The 13,878-nt window shown below is 35.7% G+C and overlaps 1 protein-coding gene across 3 annotated transcripts in view; it reads right to left on the reverse strand.

Annotated features, from left to right (window-relative positions):
* The window catches only part of LOC110620407, a 73,082-nt gene that overhangs the window by 12,657 nt on the left and 46,547 nt on the right, over positions 1-13,878 (reverse strand). For all 3 annotated transcript variants that reach the window (XM_043958702.1, XM_021764129.2, XM_043958703.1), the window contains one exon: positions 1,007-1,083. In XM_043958702.1, the coding sequence (XP_043814637.1) occupies positions 1,007-1,083 (77 nt within the window). The remainder of the gene's footprint in view (positions 1-1,006; positions 1,084-13,878) is intronic.

A 13,878-nucleotide genomic window follows, 5' to 3' on the forward strand; every position in this document is an offset into this window, starting at 1 on the left:
GTCTTCGTAAATATTTAATCTATTAAGATTTTAATATTATATTTGTTAATAGGATATAAATTAAATTAAAACATTAAATTAATCGAATAAATCAAATTAAAATATTTTAAATAATGTAAATATATATCTATATATATATATATATAATTTTTTAATCCAGTAATTAAAATAGAAATTAACACGTTATAGATTTTATATATAAATTAAAATATTATATTATAGCTTAATTGAATAAATAATATATTAATAATAACAAATTATAAATTTTACAATTTAATTATTAGTTTTAAAAATATTAATTTAAATTATATATTATTTTATTATTAAAATAAATAACGGAGGACATGAAAGTTAAAAAAGTAAATATTTAATTTTTAAATTAAAGTTTTATGGAATGGGTATTTTTTAAAGTAAATGGGCTTCAATTAAAAAAAAAGTGTTTTCAAAAGCGATTTTATTTTCTTAAAACCATTTTTTAGGAAAATTGAATTTACAATCCCATATAAATACGCCATATTTATTTTTAGAATATAAAATTTTAAAATCATATAAATTCTAAAATAAGTTTATTTAAATAATAAAATTTATATATTCACGGACTTAACTTGATGGTAAGTGTATCTAAATAAATCTGAGGGATTTAATTATTTTTATTTTCCTTCCCATTTTCATATATATTATAGATTATAAAAATAAAGGAACTATTGTTATTATAGATCAATTTAGCATGAGTGAAACCACTCTCTCATTGTTGAATCCCAAACAAAAAAAAGGCAAAAATCACAGAGAAATTTTTTTTTTTTTTTTTTAAATACCATTTTAGATGTTAAAAAAATAACAACAGGAAAATATTGTTTTGTTGTTTAGTATTTTTATGCATATATATATTTAGTAATTTAATAAAATTACTTTTTAATAATTGCTAAATAATATATTTAGAAAAAAGTGATGCTTAATAGCTATTTTAACAGCAATGCCATATAATTTTCAGAGATGTTATCTGAACCTGTTCTCCATAATACGTCTTTCAGCTTTTGACATTGAATTTAGAAGAGACTCCGACAAAACTTTCAATTTATCAACCTGCAAAATTAATGTAGCATATATCCTTAAAATAGAGTATCCTATCAACGCAAGATAAAGCAAGTCTAAATAGAAACCGAGAAAACAAACTTCTTAGACGCAATACTATCTTTTCCAATTAGTAAACCAAAAGGACATGAGTACAATAATATGAATTGAAATACTTCCACAAAGCATGATAATTATTTAAACATTCAATATTGCTTATAGTTTATTAGTAAACATAATCTACCATGTTACTAATATACAATATTAGTCATTGATATTACCAGCAAAAACTAAATTTGAGTCAATTTAAGAATTTTTCAAATCAATAAATTATTGTGTTCTATAAATATTTTGATTTATTTGTATTGAATTATTTGTTGATTTCTTGATTTGATTACGGATTTTACGCATAAATTAGAATTTTTAATTATATCTATAATTATTTGATTATTTACTTTTTGTTTATCATAATTCTTTATATATAAATAGTCTTGTAAATCACTTATAAAAATTAATAGTGAAATACAAGAACATTACAGAATTCTCTAAAATTCTTCATGATACCAGAGTTTTTGTCTTGATCTTACGATTTAAATTCAATTTTTTCTCTTTAGGATTTCTAATACCCTAGATCTACTTTTTTGGTACTGCCCTATCTAGAGGCCTTTTTTTTTGTCTCACCATCGCCACCAGCAGGGTCACCGGACTATTGCCTGCCAGCTGTCCAACTTCGAAGCCAGAAATCCACGCGCGTGAGGCTCACACACCTTTCCTTGCTGGCGCATGAGGTTCTGTCTGGCGCTGCTACGCTGTCCAATCCACTCCGGCAACATTTTCGACCTCTTTCTGGCTATCCTGTACCGCTATATGGTCTTTTGGTGATTTGATTGGGCTCTTTTGTATGTACAATCTTGAGTACCTCCTATTCTTTCACAGTTCATTTGATTTTATCATAGCAGAAGATAAAAAGATCTTGGTTCCTAACTTTGATATCCCTTCCTTGCAAATTAGTCCCATAAAACTTGATAGAACTAATTATCTTGCTTGGTCAAGGTCTTATTTGTTGTTTATCAAGGTTAGAGGATTGTAGGGCTATGTCGTTGATAATAAGAAGCAACCGAATGAGATTAATCCAGATTTTCCTCAATAGAACTTGAATAATTGTCTTGCTATGACATGTTTACTTAACTTTATGCAACCTCATATCTCTAAGTTGTAGTAGTTGATATTGCTGCAAAAATATGGAAGGCTTTGTCATTAACTTATTCAAAGATTGAAAATGATGTCCAAATTTATGATATTCAGAATAAGATCCATAGTACTAAGCAAGGAGAAATGACTATCTTCCAATTTTATTTTGAGCTACATGGCTTATGGTAGGAGTTTGATTACTATCGGTAGTTCTAGGTAGATTGTACTAGAGATGCAATCAAATTTCAAAAAATAATTGAAAAGGAGCGGGTCTATAATTTTCTTTCAGAGTTAAATAACAAATATGATCCAGTTTGGGTGTAAGTGTTGGGGAGAAACCCTTTTTTTCCAGTAGAAGAGGCCCATGCCCATGTTCAACAAGAGGAAAGTCGCCAACATACCGTGCTCTATACTGCACCAGTTGAAAAGGCTAGGTTGGCTACTAGTTTGAGCAAACCTTAACCTCCTAATTTTAAGAAGGATAACCTGCATTGTGATTATTGTGGAAAACCTGTTAAGATATGGAGTCTAATAATATATTATGGACTGTACATCATGCCCCACCGTTGTGGATCCAATTGGTGAATTTTTTTGAGGGCTATTTTATCTTTTTGTATTTTTCCTTGGCATATAAATATGTAATATTCTCCTCACGTATTCTGTTCCAAAAAACTCACAGAGAAATAAGAAAACCCTAGCCGCTGTGGACATAGCTAAATTAGTAAACCACATTAAATATGTTTGTTAATTTCTTTTCGTACTTATTTTTTAGATTGTGTAATTGTTCGATTCTCAACAATTGGTATTAGAGCATTTGGTTTGTATCACAATAATCTGAAAAGACGATGGAAAGCCCAAAAATTCGAATTGAGAAGTTCGATGGAATAGATTTTGGTTTCTGAAAATTGCAGATTGAAGATTATTTATATCAGAATAACCTCTATGAACCTCTGTCAGGGAAGAAGCCAGAAATTATGAAACAGGAGGTTTGAAATTTAAAGGATCGGAAGGCACTAGGATTGATCCATTTGATGTTGGCAAGATACGTTGCCTTCAATATCGTTAGGAGATAACGACTGCAGGATTGTTGACAGCTCTGGCGAACATATATGAGAAACTGTCAGCCATTAACAAAGTATATCTGATGCGTCGTTTGTTTAATTTGAAAATGTTTGAAAGTGGATCTGTCACGAATCATATTAACGAATTTAATACGATCATCAGTCAATTAAGCTTTGTCAAGATTAATTTTGATGATGAGATAAGAGCTCTAATTTTGTTATCCTTTCTACTTGAGTTGTGGAATATTGTTGTTTTCGCAATTAAAGTTCACGTGGGTCTGAAAAGTTAAAGTTTGATGAAGTCCGAGATGTTATCATAAGCGAGAGCATTCGCAAAAGGAAAAGTCGGAGGGTAGAGGTAAGAGCAAGGTGAAAGGAGGCCATAGTAAACATGGTCGATCGAAGTCAAAGGAGCAGGGAAATCTCATAGCAGAAACGAGGTTGTCTGTTGGGGCTGTAGTGAAAAGGGACAATTTAAAAAGGATTGCCTTAACCTAAGAAGAAGAAAGGCCAAAAGAACAAGTCCAATGAAGATGATGATTCTGTATATTCTGCAGATGACATTAGTGATATTTTAATTCTTAGTGTGAACAGTCCGATTGACTCATTGATACTTGATTCGGGTGCATCATTTCATTCTTCTCCGAGCATACACTTATTCCATAATTTCAAATCTAAAAATTATGGAAAAGTATATCTTGTTGATAATAAAGCCTTGGAGATTGCTAGAAAGGGGAATGTATGTATACAAATCTCAGGTGAGGGAAGTGGAAGCTGCAGGATGTTAGATATATTCTGATTTGAAGAAGAATCTGATCTCTATTGGCCAGCTGAATAGTACGGGTTACAGAATAGTGTTTGGAGAGAGTTCCTACACAATTGTGAAAGGAGTTATTATGATAGCTCGGAGCACAAAATCTGAAATTTTATACACTACTGCAGGGTGTTCGGACATGGTTGTTGCGATTGACAATACATCGAGCTCAAGTCCGTGGCACAATACGCTTGGACACATGAGCGAGAAAGGGATGAAGATGCTAGCTTTGAAAGGGTATCTGCAAGAATTGAAATCTGTTAATATGAGTTTATATGAGAGTTGTGTTATGGGAAAGCAGAAATGGGTCAATTTCACAAAGGCTATCAGAGAAACTAAGGCAGAACGGTTAGAACTAGTACATATAGACATGTGGGGGCCATCCCCAGTTTCCTCTCTTGGTGGTTCGAGATATTATGTTATCTTTATTGATGACTTCAATAGGAGGGTATGGTTTTACTTTTTGAAACACAAATAAGATGTTTTGCCACTTCTACGAGGTGGAAGGCTGAAGTTAAAAATCAGACTGGGTTGAAGATCAAATGCCTAAGGTCTGATAATGGAGGAGAGTATAATTCTACAAAATTTAAGAAATTCTATGTTGATGAGGAAATCAGGTGCACCAGGATAGTTAGTTTCTAGCAAGGCAAAACAGAATGGGATTACTGGAAGGATGAACAAAACATTGAATGAGCGAGCAAGAAGCATGAGGCTACATGCTGGGCTGCTAAAAATATTTTGGGCAGATGCAGAGAGCACAATAGTATATTTGATAAATAGAGGATCTTCAATTCCTTTGGATTTCAAGATTCCGAAAGAAGTTTGGTCGAGTAAAGAGGTCAAATTTACTCATCTGTGGACTTTTGGTTGTGCTGCTTATGTTCACATTGATCCAGAAAAGAGAGACAAGCTTGATGCAAAGGCTTTGAAGTGTTATTTCATTTGGTATGGTTCAGATCAGTTTGGATACAGATTTTGGAATGAAAAAAACAGAAAGATCTTGAGACACTGTGATGTGACATTTGATGAGAATGTCCTGTATAAGGAGAAATCTGGGGTGCAATATGAAGATGTAGAAGAAGTAGGAGATGAGGTTGAGTTGCAGGAAATTTCACCTGCTGATGTTGCAGTAAGACCACAGGAGAATCCAAAAAACATTGTTGCATAACCAAAACAGCAATACGTCACACCTGCACTAGTGTTGAGGAGATCTACCAGGGCTACCAAGTCACCAGAAAGGTATTCACCTTCCCTGTATTATTTGCTGTTGACTGATAGAAGGGAACTAGAATCTTTTGATGAGGCGTTGCAGGTAAAGGATTCAATCAAGTGGGAGCAAGCTATGGACGATGAGATACGGTCACTTGAGAAAAATGATACTTGGGAATTAACTGAGTTGCCTGCAGGAAAGAAAGTTTTGTTGAACAAGTGGGTTTACATGATCAAGAATAAAACTGATGGTAAAATTAGGTTCAAGGCTCAATTGGTGGTCAAGGGGTATTCACAAAAAAAAGGTATTGAGTACACTGAAATATTCTCTTCTGTTGTAAAGCTAACTACAATCAGAATTTTGCTGCCGCAGAAAACTTACACCTTGAGCAGATGGATGTAAAAATAGCATTTTTACATAGGGATTTGGAAGAAGAGATCTACATGTAGCAGTCACAGAGATATAAGGTTCCTAGTACGGAACACATGGTGTGCAAACTTAAGAGAAGTTTGTATGGGTTGAAACAGGCTCCAAGACAGTTGTATAAGAAGTTTGACTCTTTGATGTACAGAAATGATTTTCACAGGAGTGAAAAATATCAGTGTTGTTATATTAAGAAGTCCATTGACTTTTTTGTTATTTTACTCTTATATGTGGATGATATGTTAATTATAGGGTCAAGTATGGAGGAGATCAATAATCTTAAGGGGAGACTGTCATACTCCTCGTCAAGTTGGAGCATAGATATTTATCATGCTCAACTTGTTAGAAAGATATTCTACTCCAGACCCATTTAAAGTTTAGATGAGCAGATCACTCAGTTGTTCTCATGTCTTCATATAATTGGAGAAAATTAAATTTTCTTGAATATTTACGGATGAAATGTCAATCAACTTCAATATGTTTAGTCCGTTCATAGTATGCTAGACTGAAAATAATGTGAAGAGCAACCTGATTATCACATGAAAGTTTCGCGGGTGACATAACATTCAAATCAACTTCTTTCAGCAAATGATTTATGAAGAATTTTGGAAAAATTTTGAGTATTCTTGTATTTCACTCTTAATCTTTACAATTGGTCTACATGACTATTTATACACAAAGAATCATATCTAAACAGGAAGCAAATAATCAAATAATAATTATAGAGATAATTAAGGATCCTAATCAGATCAAATCAAATCCCTAAAATCAGCTAGGATTAGCAAATAAGTCAACACTCCCCCTCAAGTTGGTGTAAAGATGTCACACATGCCCAACTTGCAAATCAGATTATGGTAGATTTTGTTGTTAAGCCCTTTAGTAAACACATCCGCAAGTTGCTCAGTAGAAGTCACATGAACTAGGCTCAAGACACCGTCTGTTAATTTTTCTTTAATGAAGTGCCGATTAATTTCAATGTGCTTCGTTCGGTCATGTTGGACTAGATTTTGAGCTATACTTATAGCAGCTTTATTGTCACAATATAAGGTTATCTTGTCTCTCTCGGACAATCTCAACTCTTCCGATAACTTCTGCAACCATAAGAGTTCACACACTTCTTGGACCATTGCTCTGTATTCTGCTTCCGCACTTGATCGAGCAACAACACTTTGTTTTTTGCTCCTCCAAGTGACAAGGTTCCTCCCCCCACAACTGTGCAATAGCCAGAGGTGGATCTCCTGTCATCGAGAGATCCTGCCCAATCTGCATCTGTAAAAGTTTCAATTTGGAGGTGACCATGTTTGGAGTAAGAAGCCCTTTCCCTGGCGCAGACTTTAGGTATCTCCAGATGCGAAGTACAGCTTGCATATGAGTCTCGCGAGGGTCATGCATGAATTGGCTGACTAAGCTAACAGCATAGGCTATATCCGGTCGAGTGTGTGAGAGATAAATCAACCTTCCTACCAATCTCTAATATCTTCCAATATCCACGGACTCACCAATTCCTACTTTCAGCTTGTGATTTCTTTCAATGGGAGATTCTGCTGGTTTACACCCCATCATACCAGTTTCTTCCAAAAGATTCAGAATGTACTTTCTTTGGGAGATGAAAATTCCTTTTTCTGATATAGCCACCTCGATACCTAAAAAATATTGCAGTTTTTCCAGATTTTTGATTTCAAATTCCTGAGTCAACAACCTCTTTAGTTGAGCCATTTCCTCTTTGTCATCACCTGTCACTACTATATCATCAACATACACAATAAGAAGGGTGATCTTATCCTTATGATGTTTGATAAATAGAGTGTGATCAGTATTGCTTTGTTGGTAACTAAAGGACATCATGGCTCTGCTAAACCTGTCAAACCAAACTCTGGGAGATTGTTTTAGCCCATATAAAGCCTTTTTTAACTTGCACACCTTTCCTTGTGTCTTCTCATCAGCGAACCCAGGAGAAATTTCCATGAATACTTCTTCCTCTAAATCTCCATAGAGGAAAGCATTCTTCACATCAAACTGTTGTAAGTCCCAGTCCAAGTTGGCCGCGCAAGATAACAGAACTCTGATTGAATTCATTTTTGCAACTGGGGCAAATGTCTCTTGATAATCCACTCCATAGGTTTGGGTGAAACCTTTAGCAACCAATTTGGCCTTAAATCGTTCGATTGTACCATCAGCTTTGTGTTTCACTGAGAACACCCACTTACAGCCAACGAGTTTCTTTCCAGGTTAAGAGTGACAAGCTCCCAGATCTCATTTTTAGCCAATGCTTTCATCTCTTCAATCATTGCTTCCTTCCATTTAGGTTCTGCAAGAGCTTTCTTCCAATACTGTGGAATAGACACAGAGGAAATAGACAAGGCAAACGGTCTATAGGAAGGAGACAAGGATTCATAAGAAACAAAGTTAGAAATAGGATGTTTAGTACAAGATCTGACTCCTTTTATTTGTGCAATCGGTTTATCTAAATCATTGAAGCATTCAAGAGTTGTGGGTAACTCACCAGAAGAAGATTCTTGACTCTGAGTAAACTGCATAATGACTTCTTCTGCCTTGCCTCTCCTTGAATACCTTCTCAAATTTGGTTTGTCCAAACGATCAATTCTTTCTCCCTGATTGGACATCTCCCCCTGTCGATTAGAACTCAAACTCTCTAGTTGAACCATATTATCCAGAATCACACAATTCGGGATCACCTCTTCTTGCTCATTATTCTCGCCCTGAAGAGGTGAATGGGTGGTATTGAAGTAGGGTTCAGTTTTTCGAAAGGTAACATCCATACTGACTAAGTATTTTCTAGAGGGAGGGTGATAACACCTATATCCCTTCTGTGTCGGAGAATACCCAACAAACACACATTTTGGTGGAACAACATATGAATTCTTCCCTTGTAGAACCGCCAAAGGACTCATAAAGTCAAGGGTCTTGAGAGGTATTCTATTTATAAGGTAAGCAGATACAAGGATTGCATCTCCCCAATATGCTTTGGGTAGATTCATAGTGAACATAAGAGATCGAGCTACCTCCAATAGATGCCTATTTTTTCTCTCAGCAATGCCATTTTAAGCACTAGTATAAGGACAACTAGTCTGGTGTACTATCCCATTACTCTCCAAATAAGCAGAAAAGGTACTATCCATGTATTATCTTCTATTATTAGTTCTCAAAATTTTCACTTTAGTATCAAATTGAGTACAAACCATCTTATGAAAATATTGAAAACAAGAAAAGACATCACTTTTAGCTTTAATCAGATAGACCCAAGTCATTCGAGTGCAACAATCAATAAAGGTGACAATCCATCGATTACCAGATAAGGAGACGGTTTGAGTAGGCCCCCAAACATCAGAATGAATAGTTACAAAAGGAATTTGACTTTTATTATTACTCAAAGGATAGGATGTTCTAGTGTGTTTAGCATACTCACAAGCATCACAAAATAAAGAGCCAAACTGGGTTTTAGCAAACAGATCAGGATAAAGTTTTTCTAAGACAAAAAAATGATGGATGCCCTAACCACCGGTGCCACTGTATTATTTTCCGATTGACATCCTTATTTTCTCCAAAACAGGCTTGAGATATCGGAGAACCCGGATCACCCTCCAACATGTATAAGCTATCATGCAGCCTACCATTGCCAATCCTCTTCCCTGTGCGAAGATCCTGAATAACACAATGATTAGGAAAGAATTCAATTTTACAGTTAAGAGCATTGGTGATAGCACTGACAGATAAAAGGTTGACAGGAAAGTGGGGAACATGAAGGACAGATGATAATTTAATGTTGGATGTGCAAATAACAAAACCTGTTCCGGATATGGGAGTAAAAGAGCCATCAGCAATTCTAACACTATCTTTGGTTAGAGAAGGAGAATAATTGAGAAAGCCTTTAGAAGAGCCTGTCATATGTCTATTCGCACCAGAATCGATAATCCATAGAACATTATTAAAAGAGGAAGCATTACCTGACTTTACAAAGTTAGATGTGGCACCAGAGGATGAAGAGGTGTCAATATGAGACAAAAGGCGCTTGAGACTTTGAAGTTCATTAGGGGAAAGAAACTCAGTCGTTGTTGTCTCCCTAAAGGGCTCCTCCACAGTTTCTACTAAATTAGCTTGATTTCTAGAGGTACCTCGTTTTCCTCCATAACATCTAGTGGGACGACCATGTAACTTCCAACAAGTCTCTTTGATATGCCTCGATTTCCCGCAATAGTCAGAGTGTAAGTGATTTTTTTCAGAAGTAGGAGGCTGTGGTGTGCTCAAACTAGTAGTCAACCCAGCCTTTTCAACTGGTGCAGTATAGAGCATAACATGTTGACGACTTTCCTCTTGTTGAACATGGGCGTGGACCTCTTCTAGAGAAGGAAAATGATTTCTTCCCAACACTTGGACCCGAATTGGATCATATTCGTTATTCAACCCTGCAAGAAAATCATAGACCCGCTCCTTTTCAATCATTCTCCGAAATTTGATTGTATCTCCAGTGCAGTCTGCCTGGAAGTCTTGATAGTAATCAAGCTCCTGCCATAAGCCACATAACTCAGAATAAAATTGGGAGATAGTCATTTCTCCTTGCTTAGTACCATGAATCTTATTCTGAATATCATAAATTTGGGCATCATTCTCAATCTTGGAATAAGTTAAGGACAAAGCTTTCCATATTTTTACAGTAGTATCAATTAACAAATAGGACTTAGGGATATGAGGTTGCATAGAATTCAGTAACCATGTCATAACAAGACAATTATTCGAGTCCCATTGAGAAAAATTTGGATCCCTCTCATCAAGTTGCTTTTTATTACCAGTGACATAACCCTGCAGTCCTCTAGCCTTGATAAACAACAAACAAGACCTTGACCAAGCAAGATAATTGGTTCCATCAAGTTTTGTGGGACTAATTTATAAGGAAGGATTATCAGAGTTAAGAATCGAGACCCTTTTACCTTCTGCCATAGTAAAGATTTATGAATCGTGAAAGAATAGGAGGTACCCAAGGTTGTACACACAAGAAAGCCCAATTGATTCACCAAAAGACCGGGTAACAGTACGGAAAGGCCAAAAAGATGGTCAAAATCGTCGCTGGAGTGATGGAGCGGCGAAGTAGTGACAGACGATGGGTCATGCACCGGGAAGCAACAAGTCACGAGCTGGGAAGGGGTGGCGCGTGAGCCTCACACGCAGGCTTTTCTAGCGTCAGAGCTGGTCGATTGGCCGGCGGCAGTCCGACGGTTCTCCTGGTGCCGGTGCTGAGAGAATGAGAGGCTCCTAGATGGGTTAGTACCAAAAAAGATAGATCTAGGGTTTTGAAACCCTAAAGAGGAAAAATTGAATTTGGACCCAAAAAATCAGGAAAAGGCTTTGATACCATGAAGAATTTTGGAAAAATTTTGAGTATTCTTGTATTTCACTCTTAATCTTTACAATTGGTCTACATGACTATTTATACACAAAGAATCATATCTAAACAGGAAGTAAATAATCAAATAATAATTACAGAGATAATTAAGGATCCTAATCAGATCAAATCAAATCCCTAGAATCAGCTAGATTAGCAAATAAGTCAACAATTTATTTACATAATCTCACAAGTGGATTGAACCATGACCCTGTATTCTGACTCAGCCGGATCTGAATACCACATTTTGCTTCTTACTTTTTCAAGACACTAGGTTTCCTCCAACAAATACACAGTAACCTATAGTCGACCTTCTATCACTTTTGAATCCAGCCTAATCAGCATCTGAAAAACACTCAATTGTAGTTTGTCCATGATTACTGTAGAGTATGTCGAGTCTAGGAGTCCCTTTTAGATAATATAAAATTTGTTCTAAAGCGGCTCAATATTTCACTGTAGATGCAGACATGAACAAGCTTATAACGGTTATTGCAAAAGCAACATCTGGCCAAGTTATCACCTCTATGGATTGTCATAAAGGTCTCCATCATCTTTTATAAAATAAATATTAGGAATTATTAGTGTGTTACAGGGTTTAGTTCCTAACTTTCTAGTTTCTACAAGTTCAAAATATAATTCATTTGAGACAAAAATTCTCTTTTTACTCCTCAAGGTTTCGACTCTCAAGAAATACTTAAGCTGACCCAAGCCTTTGGTATGAAACTCGCATGCAAAAAGGATTTTAGAGAAGAGATCTGTAACAAGATAAGGAATAATTGGGTAATTTCAGTATATTTTTCCATTGAATTAAGTGGGTATATATACAGATTATAAAGCCTTGTTAAGCCAACCCCTAATAATCCTCTATCAATCAATTAGCCTATGATTACGTAATCTCCTATAATTATATACAGATTATGTTTACACTCTGACACTCCCCCTCAAGTTAGATCATAGATATTTATCATACCCAACTTGTTAGAAAAATATTCTATTCGAGACCCATTTAAAGTTTTGGTGAGTAGAGCACCCAGTTGCTCTTCTGTCTTCACATAACTGGTGGAGATTAAATTTTCTTGAATCTTCTCACAAATGAAATAACAATCAACTTCAATATGCTTAATCCGTTCATGGTATACTATATTGAAAGCAATGTAAAGAGTAGCCTGATTATCACACTAAAGTTTCGCGGGTGACGCAACATCCATACCAACTTCCTTCAGCAAATGATTTATCCACATAATCTCACAAGTGAATTGAGCCATGACCCTGTATTCTGACTCAGCACTGGATCTGGATACCACATTTTGCTTCTTACTTTTCCAAGACACTAGGTTTCCTCCAACAAATACACAGTAGCCTGTAGCCTGTAGTCGATCTTCTATCACTTTGGGATCCCGTCCAGTCAGCATCAGAAAAACACTTAAGTGTAGTATGCCCATGATCTCTGTAGAGTATACCGAGTCTAAGAGTCTCTTTTAGATGACATAAAATTTATTCTAGAGCAGCCCAATATTTCACCGTAGGTGCAGACATGAACTGCCTTACAACGCTTACTGCAAAAGCAATATTTGACCGAGTCATTACAATAAGGTAGTTCAGTTTTCCAACCAACCTCCCATATCTCTCTAGATCATCATAAGAGTCTCCGTCATCTTTTCTAAGACATATATTAGGAATCATTGGTGTGCTATATGGTTTAGCTCCCATCTTCCCAATTTCTGCAAGTAAGTCAAGTACATACTTCCTTTGAGACAGAAAAATTTCCTTTTTACTTCTCAAGACTTCAACTCCTAAGAAATACTTAAGCTGACAGAGTATTTCTTAGGTTTGGAGAGTTACACCGATACCCCTTCTGAAGGCAAGAATATTTCAAGAAAACACACTTCAAAGCTTTAGGATCAAATTTAGTTGCTGACATCCCAAACATAGCAAGTACTGCCAAACAGTCGTGGTTCGAGAGAAAATAATAGCTTCTTAGAAAAGAGAACATTATAAGGAGTATTACCATTTAGTACTGCGGAGGGCATGCAATTAATGAGAAAGCATGCAGTAGAGATAGCATCAGCCCAAAATTCCTTAGGAACTTGCATTTGAAACAACAGAGCTCTAACAGTCTCAAGGAGATGTCGATTCTTTCTTTCAGCTACCCCATTTTAAGCGGGTGTATCAACACATGACGATTGGTGAAGAATATCATGTTGAGTCATATAAACCTGGAATGATTCGGACATATATTCTTTAGCATTGTCGCTCCGCAAAATTTTCATAGAAACATTAAATTGAGTCTTGATTTCAGCACAAAAGGCAGAAAAATGAGAAAACACTTCTGAACGATACTTCATAAAATAAATCCAAGTCATTCTAGAGTAATCATCCACAAAAGTGATAAAATATCTGAATCCAGTCTTAGATCCAACCGGACATAGGCCCCAAACATCTGAATGAACTAATTCAAAAGCAGACTCAACTCATTTATTGACTCTAGGACTTAAAGAGTTTCGATAATATTTTGCAAAGTGACATGACTCACATTCTAGTAAAGATACCTCATGAAATTGAGGGCATAACTTCTTCAAAACCGATAAAGAAGAGTGTCCCAACCGACAATGTGCTTCAAATGGAGACACGACATTGGAGCAAGCAACAGACTGAGGTACCCATACATCCAAAATGTAGAGACCCCAAATACATGTCCTTTACCAATAAT

This window comes from Manihot esculenta, chromosome 8, assembly GCF_001659605.2.
Source record: "Manihot esculenta cultivar AM560-2 chromosome 8, M.esculenta_v8, whole genome shotgun sequence".
In the NCBI taxonomy this organism is placed as follows: domain Eukaryota; kingdom Viridiplantae; phylum Streptophyta; class Magnoliopsida; order Malpighiales; family Euphorbiaceae; genus Manihot; species Manihot esculenta.